Source organism: Vipera ursinii (genome assembly GCF_947247035.1).
Source record: "Vipera ursinii genome assembly, chromosome: 1".
NCBI lineage: Eukaryota > Metazoa > Chordata > Lepidosauria > Squamata > Viperidae > Vipera > Vipera ursinii.
Window position 1 is genome coordinate 117,514,796 of NC_139512.1, and position 16,370 is coordinate 117,531,165.

General features: G+C 40.8%; 1 protein-coding gene across 4 annotated transcripts in view; it reads left to right on the forward strand.

The window, feature by feature from the left end:
• KDM2A (lysine demethylase 2A) overlaps window positions 1-14,834 on the forward strand; it is a 76,619-nt gene extending 61,785 nt beyond the window's left edge. For all 4 annotated transcript variants that reach the window (XM_083356752.1, XM_083356753.1, XM_083356754.1 and 1 more), the window contains 9 exons: window positions 2,028-2,111; window positions 2,594-2,860; window positions 3,044-3,175; window positions 3,282-3,371; window positions 7,677-8,386; window positions 10,041-10,204; window positions 10,923-11,081; window positions 11,241-11,456; window positions 12,310-14,834. In XM_083356752.1, coding sequence (XP_083212878.1) covers window positions 2,028-2,111; window positions 2,594-2,860; window positions 3,044-3,175; window positions 3,282-3,371; window positions 7,677-8,386; window positions 10,041-10,204; window positions 10,923-11,081; window positions 11,241-11,456; window positions 12,310-12,491 — 2,004 coding nt within the window. In that variant the 3' untranslated portion in view covers window positions 12,492-14,834. The remainder of the gene's footprint in view (window positions 1-2,027; window positions 2,112-2,593; window positions 2,861-3,043; window positions 3,176-3,281; window positions 3,372-7,676; window positions 8,387-10,040; window positions 10,205-10,922; window positions 11,082-11,240; window positions 11,457-12,309) is intronic.
• The last annotated feature ends 1,536 nt before the right edge of the window (window positions 14,835-16,370 follow it).

Sequence of the window (16,370 nt, forward strand, 5' to 3'; positions counted from 1 at the left end):
AAGGAGTTTTGCGTTTCTGTCGCCGCCGCCGCCGCCGCCTTTTGCCCTGAGCAGCATGCGCGTTCGTGCCCTCGAATGCCGACCTTTCCTCTTAAATATGTGCCGTAAGGGAGAGGGCGGGGCTTGGAGACTGCACGTTCTGCTGGACTAGCCGCGACAGTCACTTCCTGCCACCCACGGGTTTTTTTTTTTTTTCTTGAAGGGTGGGGAAACAGCTGCAAAGCAGGGCGGATAAAAAAAATCCGTTAAAAAATTAAACCCAATTAAGTTTTTGTTAAAACACGCAGATGTTTTTTTTCGAACATAGACGTTTGCTCTTAGGTTGGAAGCTTACGTCGGCTTTTAAAATTGAGTTCTACGGGATCATCAGCTGCTTTGTAACTTCCTAAAAATAAAGCAAAAAGTAAAATGTAGGTCTCGTAAAAAAAAAATTCATGAAAGGCTTCGGTTCCGTTCTTTAAATTATAAATGTTTCGGTGGAGAATGGTCCTTGACCTTTAATTTCTGTCCACGATGTGCACTAGGGAAAATTGTGTCATCGGTATAGCAATCCAAAGGACACAACTTTATTGTGACATGCACATATGATTTTAATCCGTGCCAGTTGCGAGTATGCTTTTATTATATCTTTGAACCAGATAACCACCATCGCTGCATTATCTGATTGGCAGATTTTGTTACCGATTGTGTATTATTGCTAAATGCCATTTTATTTTAATTTTGAAGCTCTTCACATATGTCTGTTCAATTTTATACGTGAGGTGGTTCCAAAATTTTAAACAGGGGTTTCTTCCCCTTGACTTAGTCAGCCAAAGGTGAAAGGGAACATTTCTTTTTCCTGCCTTCTATTTTATTAGGGGAAAAGTATGATCTGCTTAAGGATTACTGGTTTGGGCTAAACAGTATATATAGTTTCTGTGTCATAAGGAAATAGCCCTGCCTAATTAGTTTCTAGTTTTTATTTTGCAAGTTTCATGTTCGCATTTAAACATCACTTAAATTGTTGCTTATTTCTATATCTGTAAATAAAATGTGTTATCAAAATCCTTTCTTTGAATAGATTCATATTTGTCATTGTATAAAGGTGATAGTCTGCATGATTACAGATTCAGGAGTAGGAGAATTCCGTTTCTTCTTTTGTTGCATACATGTTCATTACTTAGAGCAATCTATTAATCAGATGGATTAGAAGGTGTGTTTATATTTGGTTTAAATCCTCAGTGTTGGTTTCCCCTAAATCTTGGGGCAATTTTAAAGTCTGTCATACTAATAGATGTTTCACAGCAGAGGCTTCGTATGGGAATATGAATTCCTTGCATTGGTAAGTGCCAGCAAGAGCAAGCCCAGCCCATGCAGTGTTCTTTCCCTCTTGGCTGCAAGAAACACTGCACTCCCTGCACAAGGCAATGCCAATAATGTAACCATAGTAACCCCAAGTAAATAAAGCACATCTGAAACGGCAATCAAGTGTGGGTGGATGTGGGGTGGACAACAGAAGCATCGGAAACGAGGAAAAGCCATTTAGGAAGAGATGCAAAGTCACCTATGATTTTAGCCACGTGCTGCTAACACTGAGCAACAGACTGGTGACTCAGGTTATTTAGTGCTATATGAGAAAGACAGATGAACATTAGAGCAACATTATTAGAAAAATTAGCCTTAATTGCTGTTGAATTTTAGGATCAAATTGTCTGTTTTAGGGTTAAAAGTAAGTCTAATCACAATAGTTCAGCATTGGTGCATTAGACATTCCTTTCTGTAACAGTATGGAAACAATAAAAATGGGATTGTAAAGAAAGTCCATATATCTGCACAAGTTTTTGGTTTTTTTTTAACTGAAGATGGTATATGCTTTCAATAGTTGATGTAGATTAGGAGTAGCATTATGCAAAATCTTCATTAATATATGGGACGATTTATCTTTACAATAAGTTACTGTAAGGATGACTATTAAAAGTGTATTGAATAATTTTAAAATTCTATATAAAGTTTAAATGTATATTTTTATTTTCTATGTTCTGCTATAGCTATTGCTTGAAGAGTATTCAAACAGTGATCCCAAACTGGCACTTACTGGAATCCCTATTGTCCAGTGGCCGAAGAGGGATAAGGTAAAAATAATGGTTCACTATACTTGTTCTAATAACTAGAAAATTTGTGTTGAAAATATAAATCCTTCCACTGTGTTGTTTTGTTAAATCCAGCCTCTTATTTCAATTTAAAAACCAAGAAACAGACTCTTGCTGCTCCCTTTATTCCTACAAATGCCCATGACTGTAGGAATGCATTGCAGAAAATAAAATGAAGGATAATGTACCTAGCAGTATTTTTAAAGTGTTGATTTCTAGGAGTTATCATTGCTAAAAGTTAGAATTAGTTAATGATAAAATAATCCTGTTATTTAGACATCTTATCTTTGGGAGAAAACTCCTAACCCCTTTCCCTTTCCATGCATTGTTTTTTTTTTCTGTTCCCATGTTTGGAGCTATTCTGCAACTGAATGCCTCTGCATATTGCATTGTGGTCTTCTCAGAAAATGGATCTTTGGTATTCTGTGAACCTCTAGATTTAATACTGTTTTTCCCACTGACAGCTCAAGCTTCAGACTCGGCCAAAGTTAAGATTACCTGCCATCCCTATCACCAAGCCCCATACCATGAAACCAGCTCCACGACCTGCGACTGTGAGACCCACAGTCTCTCCTATAGTATCTGGTGCACGAAGAAGGCGGGTGCGATGTCGTAAATGCAAGGCCTGCCTGCAGGGTGAATGTGGCATGTGTCATTACTGCAGAGATATGAAGAAATTTGGAGGGCCTGGTCGCATGAAACAGTCTTGTATCTTAAGGCAATGTTTGGCGGTAAGTAATGCTACAGGAGGAGAAAAACTGGTTGCCTTGGTGAAAGAAGTAAACTTTGATTTGTGCAAATGAAGGGGATGAAGCCTGGGATTCTTTTTGAAAATATCCCAGAATCCAAATCCAAAGCTATTCCTTGAAGTCCAGATAGAACGTTCTGGTATGATTTTTTGTTTTATTTTGTAGCCCAGACTGCCTCATTCTGTCACATGCGCACTTTGTGGAGAGGTAGATAAGAATGAAGATTCCCAGGAGTTTCACAAGAAACTAATGGAGTGCTGCATCTGCAATGAAATTGTTCATCCTGGCTGTTTACAGGTGAGGAGCTCTAAATTCCATACAGGCAACTTGATTTACTTTGCCATAAGAATGACACCAACATGAGTCATGTTGCAAATTATTGCCAAGTTTCTTTCCTCTTTAGATGGATGGGGAAGGGCTACTGAACGAGGAATTGCCAAATTGCTGGGAATGCCCAAAGTGTTATAAGGGAGATGAGGCAGAGAAAGGCCAGGTAAGTGGTATTTTTTAATTGGTTGTGCATTGTATGCTGCTCTTGAGTAACAAGACAAATGTGGAGGGGCTCAGTACAGGTAGCCCTTGACTTACCACCAAAATTGAGCCCAGAATTTACGTTGCTAAGTGACAAGTTTGTTAAGTGAGTTTTGTCCCATTTTACAACCTTTGTTGCTACATTTCTTAAATTAGTAACACGGTTGTTAAGTGAATTTTGATTCCCCATTGAGTTTGCTTGTCAGAAGGTAGCAAAAGATGATCCCATGACCCCTGCAACTGTCATAAATATGAACTACTTGTTGAGTATCCAAATGTAAATCACGTGATGATGGGGATGCTACAATGATGATAAGTGTGGTAAACCGTCATGTCACTTTTTTCAGTGCCTTGTAATCTCGAATAGTCACTAAATGAACTGTTGTAAGTTGAGGACTACATGTATTTCATGTAGCTTTTATGACTGGGGAGGTGAGATTTGTGCAGCATCTTGATTTATGTGCATTGAGAACAGTTTCCAGGAAGTGCATAGTACTCACAAGTGAGCTTTTGGTTGCTATTGCGGAAAATATCAGCATCTAGTAATGAGCACGAGATACTGTGCATTGTTCATAATAAGCAGATTGCTTCACAGCTTAGTCATAAGACCTTCCTGGCATCTACAGAGAGTTGGGTATATAGTAAATTATGACATTTTGCCCAGGGGAGATCAGCATCCAGCTATTAAATAGTGAATACATGACAGTGCAGAAGCTGCAAAGTTGGGCTGTTGCGCCTGCTACCCCTAACAAAGATCCCTCTAGTGAAAACTATCCAAGGTGGTGATCCTTTTTTGAGCATTACAAGAGCTATTTCCAAATAGGAGAATATTTGCCCTCTGGGTGGTCCTCCAATACTTCATTCCAGTCCTAAGTAACTCAGATTATAGTAGTAAGGAGTCCTTGTAGGAGCCATTGATTATGACATACTGTATGTGAAGTATTGTTCAGCAAGGGAAGAACTTGGCTCATACCCTGAATATTTGCTGGAGAATTAAATGTTGACAAAAAAAAGTACCGGTAGCATCTTCCTAATCTGTATGTTAAACTAGCGACTCAAAGAAGCTGTGTTTTATATCAGTCTGGAAGAATAATTGGCTTGCTTTTCACATATGCTATACACTATTGAAACTTCCTAGTTATATTTTGTACCTCGGCATAGATAGTCTTGAGCATATATCGCTTTAAATTTTGGTTAAATATGGTAAAATACACATTTGTATGATCAGTACAGATAATTTGAGGCCAATTGGAAGAAGAAAAAATATTGTATTCAAGTGAATTAAAGGGTTTTTGGAAGAAAGGTGGTTCTAGTCACCGTCAGTTAAATTTATAGGACACTCAACTCCCAGAAACTTTGGATGGTTAACAAATTGTTAAAAACATTTCAAATGTAACAAAACAAGAAATGCAAAAGAAAAAAAGAAAGATGGCAGAGAAAAATTTGGATGGCAACAAGGAAGAGGAAGCAATGGAGCGTCAATCGTCTCACCAAAGATCTGGGCAAAGGGCCGTATGTTGAGGGCCCTTTGAAATATCAATAAAGTGGGGGTTGTTTGAATCTTGGAGGTGGAATCGTATCCCAGCAAACAGGTACCACTACAGAAAAGGTACACTTCTGGGGTCTACCAGTCCTGCCAGATTGAATCAGGCCAAGCAGATAGTATGGAAGATAGGTAGTTTTTCAAGTAAATTCTTCAAAAATTAGTTAGGGGGAAGTTAGGACTTCATGTAGCGGGGGTCCCCCAACCTTGGCCGCTTTATGACTTGTGGATCTCAGCTCCCAGAATTCCTCAGCCAGCAGTCCACAAGTCATAAAGTGGACAAGGTTGGGGACCTCTGCCATATAGAACAGGTAGTGGAATGTGCTTTCCTTAAAAACCTGAAGAATTTATCATGAACAAATGAGTTGCATCCTTTCCTGAACCAGGAGGCTTTGCTCACATCATTCATGCCTTAATCACTTCCCATCTAGATTACCACAATGCTTCAACTGGTCCAGAATACGGCATTGCGGATAGTAATGGGTATTCATAGGTGTGCCCACATAGCACTTCTGTTGTGCAAGCTGCACTAGCTTCCAGTTCATTTCCAGGTGGAAATAAATGTACCAGTCATCATCTTTAAAGCACCATACATATGGCATGAAGCCAAGTTATCTGCAGGAACCGCCTTTCCCTAAGGGTATCTACTGTGTTTCCCCCAAAGTAAGCCTTAGCTTGATTTTGGGGCGTGGGCCTGATGTAAGCCCTACTCACAAAATAAGTTTGGGGGCAAGGTGCACGCCTAAAAATCAAGCTGGGGTGGAGCCGCACCCGCTTACCGTTGCAGCCAGGCCTCCCATGAATCGACATCTGCCTCACCTCGCCGGTCCTTTCCAGAAGGCTCTGATGGTGAAATGCAGGCCCGGGAGCGCCGCATGCATCAATCCAGAGCTCCGTTCTCAGCTGCAGAAGCATTTCCTGAAGGCCTCTTGACAGCGAATGGAGGCTGGGGGGGCGACGCATGCGGGCAGCCGCAGAAGAAGTGGGCCGGCTGAGCGGGGCTGTCAGTGCCGCTGCTGTGAGGTAAAACCATGGAAAAGACACACACACACACACACACACACACGAAAATAAGGCCTGGGGCCTCTTTTGAAGGCCAAATCAAAATAAGACCAGGTCATATTTTTGGAGAAACACGGTGCTAGTCCAACTAAGTCAGATAGGTCAGGACGCTCCTGGTCCCTTCCCACAAATTTAATGGGAGCTAGAAAGCATGTCTTTTCCATGGCAGCCCTTACCCTGTGGAACATCTTGTCCCCTGAATTTTGACAGGCTTCCACCCTTTTAGCTTTCTGTAAGGCTCTAAAGACCTGGCTTTCCCCCCCGAAGTGTAGGGAGAGAATTCGATAATGGCACATTAACAGGGATTGGCACCAGATTTTTATTGTCGTAATATTTTATGTATTGACAGGTTGTTTTTTATTATTTTTAAAATGATTTTATATGACTTAATTTTTGATCAAGAGCCACCCAGAGTTGGCTGAAAGATGGGCAGATATAGAAGTGTTCTAAATAAATGATGACTGCAATAATATAGGTCTCAATGTATTTCTCTGAGTTTCTCCCTAAATAAGGTGTAATTCTACCGTAGAACTAAATGTTAAGAAATTAATATGAAACAGAAATAACATAATTTGCATTACATCTATAGATCCTTACGCTTAATCAATGGTCAAGGATGGAAGTCCAAGTTGTTTCCCTTTTATTTCACAAAGGGAAAAATATATAAGCTAGAAAGGCAATCTTTGTGAAGAAGAGCAATTTTAATAGTGCATTAAACACATATGTCAAAGGGTTAAAGCGGTAAAGGAACAACTTGAATCACTTTCGTGAATATTACCAGTTACAAAAGGAGAAGGAAGGAAGGAATTTTGTGCTTTGCACTCTCTAATTTCTTGTCTGGGAATAGCAGGAAGGGGAAGGGAAACAACAGAAAGGCAGGGGAGGGGGAGGGATGAGGGAGGGAAATAAAAATGTACCGCAGTAGAAACCTGTGGAGGTAAGGAGAAACAATGGAAAAAGGCAAGGAAACAAAATGAAAGAAAAGGCAAACTCTGCTAAGGGAAAAACGGGATAAAAATAATGCTCTCAACAAATAATACAGAGCCTTTCTTCTGTACTTATAATCAAGCATTCTCAAAACTCTGAAAATTCTATAGCAGCTGTGTTTGCAGAGCTGGTAATTTAGCAGGTTATTCCTGCTAAGGAATTGGCAGGTCTTTTCACTGAGGCAGCACAAGCCTCTTAAGTGCAGTAGTGTGCCCTCTTTGTGCTTCCTTTTCTTCATGTTCCAGCCACATAACTTGTATCTCTGCTTCCTTTCTGTGCACACAGGAAGTGAAGAGTGATGATGCAGCCTGTCTTTTCTCCTTTTGCTCTCAATATCACACATTATACTGCTATCCTTGCACTTTCCCTAAGGGAAAAGACACATTTAGTATTTTTTTAATTGAAAGCATCACGGTGCAAAGAGGGAGTTCTCAATCTCTGCTGATGCTTTAGTATACTTAGCGTTGCACTAGGAACCCCAACCATCAACCTTTTAATGTAGTCCATATTTCCCATTCTAATTTATTTTTCTAGTTTTAAAAATGTAGGCTTCTGGTTGGCAACCATGGAAAAAGATTTGATTATCATACTTATCCCTACTGATCTGTAGCATTAATTGCAAGGCCCAGACTCCTGCTATTTGCTATTTAAATGATAATATCATTCACTTTTTAGAAACGGAAAATGGATGATGGTGATGATGACACAGTTCAAGCCAAAGTCTTGCGTCCCTTGCGTAGCTGTGAGGAACCTCTGACTCCACCACCCCACTCTCCTACCCCAATGCTGCAGCTGATCCATGATCCTGTGTCACCTCGAAGCATAGTGACGCGGTCCTCTCCAGGGGCGGGTCCTAGTGATCATCATGGTGCCAGTCGGGATGAACGCTTTAAGAGACGTCAGCTGCTTCGACTACAGGGCACAGAACGTACAGTTGTGCGGGAAAAGGAAAACAACCCTAGTGGCAAGAAAGAGCTTTCAGAGGTTGAAAAAGCCAAGCTTCATGGTTCATATCTCACGGTCACATTGCAAAGACCTACCAAAGACGTGCATGGCACTTCAATTGTACCCAAGTTGCAGGCTATCACTGCCTCCACTAATCTGAGACACTCCCCCCGTGTGGTCATGCGCCAAAGTTCAGCCAGGACACCCCAGCGGGGTGGAGATGAAGAAGCAGCAGAGGAGGAAGAGGAAGATGAAAGTGCAGATGAAGAAGAAGAGAATGCTGAGGAAAATGGGGCAGCCAGGCTAAATGGACAGGGGGGCAGGGCATCAGATGTTGAGGAAATCTGGATGCAAAAGGAAGTATGGATGTCTGTCTTCCGATACCTTACTCGCAAGGAGCTTTGTGAATGTATGCGTGTATGCAAAACCTGGTACAAATGGTAAGTGTACAGAAATTACCGCCAGAGCAGCTTTTACCGCTCATTTCTGTAATGCCTTTATTTTTCATAGTGTCTTACGCAATCCTTGCATACCCCCCCCCCCCAAAAAAAAACTTAGATCAGGTTGTATTTGCTGGGCCTCAACTGACAGATTTATGTATAAACAGAAATGGGGATACAAAAAAGGAACAAAGATATTAATGCAACAGTGTTTGCCTATACACAATGAGTGATGTGTACATATTGCCTCCATGCTCAGGTGACAATTTGGAAAAAATGTACAGGTAATAAGCAACTGCTTTTGCTAGTAATAGCTAAATATGGAATCATGTTCATTGGAAGCATATATTCTGGGCTGATCTCGTGTATTATTTTACATGTCACAGTCTAGGCATGACTTAAATATCTTATAATATTCTAAGGAGGACTGCCATCTGGTGCATTTTAAACTCCCTGAATTCTGAGTTTTGTGTTCAGGTGTTTATAAATCAAAGTAAAGATGTTTCTGTTCTATCAGCAAATTATATTTAAAGAACTTTGCTTTGATTCTTTGTTCATAGTCTTCTTTCAGTGAAAAAAGCTAGCTATGAGCTTTTAAGTACAGTACTTAATACTGGAATATGTAGCTATACACTGAGAATTTGTATGAGCTCACATTACAAATCTCTTCAACTGAAATATTCGATCTGGGTGTATTGCTACACAATTCTTTGGTCTCTGCATAAGTTCCAGACCTGCTTCTTCAGTCTCTTTGTTGGGGGAAAAACATCCTATCTCAACCTGCCACAGGAACTGGTTTATATTTCCCCTTGAGGATTCTCATCCATTGAATCCTTCCCAAACTCTCTCTAAGTTTGTTGAAATTAGCTCTCTTAAAGTCCAAGCCTCTAGTTTGACTGTGTTCTATCACTTGTGCTTGCATAATGTTGAATTCCAATATTGCACGGTCACTCCCCCCCCCAAGGTTTCTGTGGTTTCAATACCTTTTATCATTTCATCTCTTGTTAGTGAGAATTAAGTTCAATATGGCTGATCCTCTAGTTCCCTTCTTTACTTTTTAGGAGAGAAAGTTGTCTGCTAGGTTTATATTTCACTTCAAACAGCAAGCATGAGCCATCATTTTGACTTTCTCCAGTTCTCTGTCTTCGTGCTTTGAATAAGATATTTTTATATGTAGTGAACATCCATCTATCTATCATCTATAGGGATTGGGAGGGAGTAAATGTGTCAACGATTATCCAGACAAAATTGTTCTAATCACTACAAAGCTTCATAGATGCAAATGCACTGTTTGAAGGATTATTGTACAGCAGTGATCTAACTACTGTAAAAGACCATGTCCAAACTTATCTTAGTAAATAGAAAAACCTAACTTTCACATATCAAAAATAAAAGCATAAATAAATATATATGGCGAAGAAATGGAAGGTAACTAGGGCCAAGACAGAAAAAAATAAGCTACATATCCATATCATAGTTCAAGCTATCCCTTTCCTATCTAGACTTTGTTTCAAAGAAAATATTGATCCACTACGCTGTGATAACCTTAGTCTTGCCCCAAAAGATAGCTGTTGCAGATTTGTCAGGAACTGTTTAAGTATATATAAGCGATGTAGGGAAGTACGTTCTATATCTAAGTCAATATACTTGATAGGTGCGGTGATAGGAGATTATGGACGAAGATTGACTTAAGCAGATACAAATCCATCACACCCATGGCTCTTGGTGGTATAATCAGGAGGCAACCAGTCAGCCTTGACCTCAGCTGGACCAATATTTCTAGAAAACAGCTTACCTGGCTCATCAACAGATTACCAGGTAAGTGCCTTTATTAGGTTGGATGCATCTTTCTGTCATAGCCTCACGTTAAAGGTTCCCCATTGAACAGATTGCTCTCATGTGATAGTCGATGACTAAGATTGGTTGCGAATACATTTTAGGATTCTGAATATAGCGTTCCTTTGCTTTCCCAAAGAGATTTGTTACGTGGCCTAACTCTTAATTTTTATTTATTTTTTATTTTAATTCCATTTATATCCCACCCTTCTCTGAAGACTCAGGGCGGCTTACAAGCTTAGCAGTAGCCTTCATTCTATGTATATGCCTGCTTATTAGGGCTTTCACACACACCCCAAGCGGCATTATTACAAAGTCAGCTTAATTGCCCCCAACAATCTGGGTCCTCATTTTACCTACCTCGGAAGGATGGAAGGCTGAGTCAACCTTGAGCCTGGTGGGATGCGAACCTGCACTAATTGCAGGCAGCTGGTGTTACTTAAGGAGATGTGAGGCAAATGTTAATGGATTATCAAAGAAGCATTGTTCTTATAATACAGATATCATTCTTATTCTGTGGACCCCAGCAATGGTCAACTATTGCCTCAGACTATTTATAACCTGGAATGAAGGTTCAAAGTAGAAGCCTAGTAATTAGAGTCCTGGAAATAAATATGGAAAATGATTTCCAAACAGCTACGGAAAGTTATACAAAATATTTTCACATGCATCTGTCTGTCTGTCTGTCATTTTTCAACAGGCCTCAAAGACCTCATCTTGGCAGGCTGCTCCTGGTCAGCAGTATCTGCTCTCAGTACCTCTACCTGCCCCCTTCTCAGGACCCTCGATCTTCGGTGGGCAGTAGGAATCAAGGATCCTCAGATTCGGGACTTGCTGACACCTCCATCAGATAAACCCAGTATGTTTGTTTGCCATTTTCATACAGCAGGAATTTCTGTATAGTTTATGGGTGGCAGACAGATTGCTAATGAGTAAGAGAATTAAAAGGGGAAGTTTGGGGCTGAAATATATGTTTGTTTTTTGTGCCCTTTCAATGTTGTTATGTATTATATCATAGGTCAAGACAATCGCAGCAAACTTCGTAACATGATAGACTTCCGATTGGCCGGGCTGGATATTACTGATGCCACACTCCGGCTCATCATTCGCCACATGCCTGCGCTCTCACGACTTGATCTTAGTCACTGCAATCACCTTACAGACCAGTCAGCCAACCTGTTAACAGCTGTTGGATCTTCCACACGAAACTCACTCACTGAAATTAATATGGCAGGTATGTGCACTTGCACTTTTTCAAAATACATCTCTGCCCTGGCAAGAACCACTACCCTGAATGGCCTCTAGGTTTTTTTCCCCCTATGGTTGCAGAAGAGGGCAATTTCAAGCAGATGGTGACCTTCCATATTTCACGGGCTTTTCCTCCAGTCTTTATTAAATGTGGATGTAGCAAAACAGTCACCAGAGATAAAACTTAATCTGCATGTATTTGAACTTGGATAGTAGTATTCAATTATAAATATTTTTAAGAAATTCATTTGAAGTAACAGGTTAAAATTAAATTCCATATATAGTACAAGCATTTTACTGATTGTTGCACATCCACATTCAATCAAAAGTTGACATATACCCCAGAAGGAAAATAATCCCTAACAAAATGGTCATTCCATAACAGCTTGTCTAATTGCTAATTATTATGTCAGCTTGAAGAACTGTTCTGTTAGACGCTTAACTGATCTGGAGATCAGACTGTGTGAAAGATTAGGAACAGCTAGTGGAGAATCACCCTTTAAATGTGTGCTTCAGTACTGTTTGTGCATTTATATCTCTCCTGCTCTGTAATATTTAACACATTGAAGAAGTGAGCATGGGAGCCAGTTTGGTGTGGTGGTGAGGGTGCTGGCCTAAAAATTAGGAAATGATTTCTAGTCCCAAAATAGGCATGAAAGCCAGCTGGGTGACTGGGCCAGTCACTCTTTAACTCACGTCACAGGGTTGTGGGGAAAATAGGTGGTATAAAAGGAGTATTATGTTTGTTTGCCACCTTAAGTTACAAAGTAATAAAGGCAGGATAAAAATTGGATAAAGAAATGAATATTATATGTGTCATACTGCCTTACTTTCCATAGGTTGCAATAAGCTCACAGACCAGTCCCTGCTGTACCTGCGACGCATCTCTAATGTCACTCTGATAGATCTGCGTGGCTGCAAACAGATCACCCGTAAGGCCTGCGAGCACTTCATTTCAGACCTGTCAATCAACAGCCTCTATTGCCTGTCAGATGAAAAGCTGATCCAAAAAATCAGCTAGAAATTTGCCACAGAAAGACTGAAGAGAAGGAAAAATCCCAGACAGACCCCTCTTGGAGAGCAGATCCTCCCTCAGTTTACCCCATCTCTACAGTCAGGAGAGATGCCAGCCTGATTGTGATTGCAATGACACTCCTCTACTTGGGACTTCTGTAAACCAGAAAATCCCACCAGGCAGTTGAGTAAGTGGCAGCAAGAAGAGATGGACAATCGCTCTTGTTGGGGTACTTGCTCGTCAGCTACATGCTCTAATTTTTGTAGCCACTTTTTCAGGGGGAACATGACCTTTTCTCTCCACCTTTTTCCCTTCTCATAAATCCTGTGAAAACAGATTATACTTCCTCATCAGATTATGGGAAACTTGACCTGGGTAGTGTAAAACAGGTGCATTTCTGTTCCCTGTTTCTGTACTGTCTTGGTATACAATTTGTTACTAAGTCTTCAGAGTTACTAAGACTTGAGAGTAACTGCTCTTGCCCACCACATTCTGCTAAGCTTCCTTTTTTTCACTCACCAGCAGCTGAACGGGCAGCTACTGCTTTGTGCTGATTACTCAGAGCTGCAGTGTCAGCAGTAGGGATGCCTGTTTTGCGGTGAGGGTCTCTCCGTGTGCCCTCAGTTTAGCTTGCAGGCGTCTCCCAGCTTAAAGCTAGTGAGGGGATGGCGGAACTTTCAGAATAAGGGAGCCGTGTTCTTATCCTAGATTATCCCAGAAAAGGGAGAAGGTGTCAAGACAAGCATGTTCTACCTTTCCTGCTATGAAAAGACGGCAGCATTTGTGTAGAGAAAAAGCTGCAGTATAGCTTGAAGGCTTCAGGGGCATCCATTGGGATTTCTAACACCAGCAGAAATGGTCTCTATTGTTCCGTATGTCTGCTGAAATTAGCATTCTTAGAGATGCTGGCTAGAACAAATGCCTACATCCTGGGGGGGTGCATAACTGTTGGCTCTTGAGCTGGAAGACGGGTTAATGCTCCATTAGCTGCCTCTCTTCCTTTGCAATGAATGGCCGGTCCAAAGAACTTCTCTCTTGGGCAGCAGAGAGCTTTTTGCACTTTAGAAAGAAAGGTAATATTTTGGATCCCTATTTTATTTTCCCCTGCTTGAGTGACTGGACACTCCTTCCAGCTGTCTGAGTTTGTCAGGGTTTGAATGCACACTTTGCACTCTGCTCTCTTCCCCGTAGTGATAGCACAAATTGGACTGCCCTCCCCCTTGCCTCCCCCTCTGATCTTCAAATGGCAAAAAAGCAGCTCTCCAGTGTCTGCGCAGCAAGGGAAAAGGAGGAGAGTGGTTCCAGAATTGGAGGAAGACCCAGTGCACCCTTGCTGCTGCTTCTGAAGCAATAAGGGAGGGGGAGGAATCCACCCATAACTCTCCAAATCGCCCAGCCTAATTTGCATTGAATGCTGTGGCAACTGAGCCTCGGGGAAGACTGATTTCCCCTGCACTATTGGGGATGGGGTGAGGGAGATACATTTAGATCTACTGAAATCCAATGGTTCCCCCCTCACTTCCATATGAGGAGCAGGCTTCTTTGCCAAGAGGACAATGCTAGTGTGATGAGTTCCAGAGTGCCTCAATATACAGGAGCTTTGCTGCAAATTGAATTTTTTTTTCTGCAAAAATGCCCACTGATCTCCTAGAAGTGGAAACTTTCTGCCTTGTTGTGTTGGCTCCTGTGGGAAAAAAAAATTGTAGAACCAATCTTTTTGTGCTTTTTTTTTGTTTGTTTGTTTCCAAGAGAAAGGTGAGAATAGCCATAAATAGGAGATTCAAGTGCATCTGCCCAGATAACTCCCACATTGAGTTTTCTACACTCTGGGTATTTTGTGTTTTTGTTTTCTCAAAAGTGGGAGCACCTTCATAACTCCATGTGCATTGATCAGCCTGAGAAGTGCTGAACTGCAGCAAGTTGGCATGACAGGAGCATTAGTCTGGGAGGAATCTCGTCCTGCGGCAAGAGGGATGAAAAAGCATCAGCAGACTGATCGGGGAGGGTATTGTTGTGAGTTTAGGCTTTATTATCCTACAGCCTTCTCAGAAATGGCCCTCAAATGACTGTGGCTTAAGAGACTTAAAAGTAATTGTGAAACTTCATTGCCTAAACTGATCACCACTTCAGAGGGCAAGCGGTGACACAAAGGAAAGAAAAAAATTATATATAAAATCACTTGGTGATTTAAAAAAAGAAACAAAAGAAGACAAACATGCTCCCTAAATAAAACTCCCTAAGAAAGTCACTATTGTCTAAAAGGGTTTGGTTGTTATTTTGTGTTTTTCTTTTCTTTGGTTTTGTTGGTTTGTTTGAAGAAATTGTAAATATATATTTTTTTGTTGCTAACTTAGAGTCAATCTCCAATGTTGTGCTTCAAAATTAAATGTAAGCATTAAGGGTAAAAGAAACCAAGTCTTGCGCTCTCGCGGTTGACATGTTTAGGGTTGGGGAATATTTGGGGCTAAAGGGGAGGGAAGCTAGTTGGGATTTTTCATTTTCTAATCATTTGCCAATAATGATTTTAGAGAATCTTTCCTCAAACATATTACCACAGATCTGAGACACAAGTGAAAGGGGGAAGAAAAGATACCAGCCTCTGAAGGGAGACTTTGTTTCAATGGGGTGGATTTTGGAATAAACATTTCAAGAAAAAAATATGTGGGGTCTGCATATTGATTACCCTTGATTTGAGCTGCATTGTAAGAGAATGAATGAGAAAACTCAAGTTGTCTAATCCACTATCCATTTTTCCTTCCCACATTTGCTATCTTATGAACTCTGCACTATTAAAATGATATATGCTAGCAATACTTTAGCCAGGAAAATTTTAATATGTATCAGTAGTAGACATTTGCTCTATCTACATAACTTTGCAAATCTTAGTAATCTTATAGTGCAGACATGTCAAACACAAGGCCCGGGGGCCGGATCCGGCCCGCGAAGTGGTTTCATGCGGCCCACGAAGCCATCCTGGAAACAGTGAGGGAACGGCCCCCACTGCCTTGGCCCTGGCCCAGAGACCCTCCTTCTGCCAGAGACCCTCAGATCTGTCCCACTCCTGCCCAGGCCCCCATAGGCACCCTTGATGCGAACGATGTAGAGCTGGCCACGCCCACCCAGTAAGCCATACGCACTCTAGCCACGCCCACCCAGTAGGCCACGCCCACTTGGCCCCCTGAGGGCAACCGCAATGCTGATGCGGCCCTCAATGAAATTGAGTTTGACACCCCTGTTATAGTGCATTCAAAATTAGCAGTTCTAGCAAAGGGCAGTAAGCTGCATACATAAAGCACTGAAACCATCTTTCCAACCATTTATTCTGTCTGGCGAATTATAGCTTCCAAAATTGAAGCAAATGCTATCTTCATACTTTAAAGTACATTCGAGGTTATCAAAATTAGGAACTCTAGGCTCAATATGCTGCGATTTTGTTTACAGTACATTGATGGCAGTCGAACATATATGGAGCACATTTCTTGGAATAAATATGCTGCACGAGCTAGAGAAGTTTATTCTGAAATGTTATAAAAACAGTGGAATATGGCCATATTCTAAACATTTCTATCCATATTTCGTACCTGATGACATTTAAGATTATAAATAATATTTAGAGCCTTTATTTCCTTCTTGGTTTTTAATCTTTGAATTCTTGAGATTCTATATGAACTACAGTCTGTTTATTTTATACAAAAGAGTAAACATAATATATTGTACAAGTAATACTGAGATCTTGATGTCTTCTGGATACAAGGTGCTAATTAATAGGAATTGAAATTATAAATATTTAACATGTATTCTGGTGGGATGTAACGCCTGCATGTAGTCATTACGTATAGATTATTCATGCTGATTTGTTTTAATTCATGGTGCTTGTTCCTACCA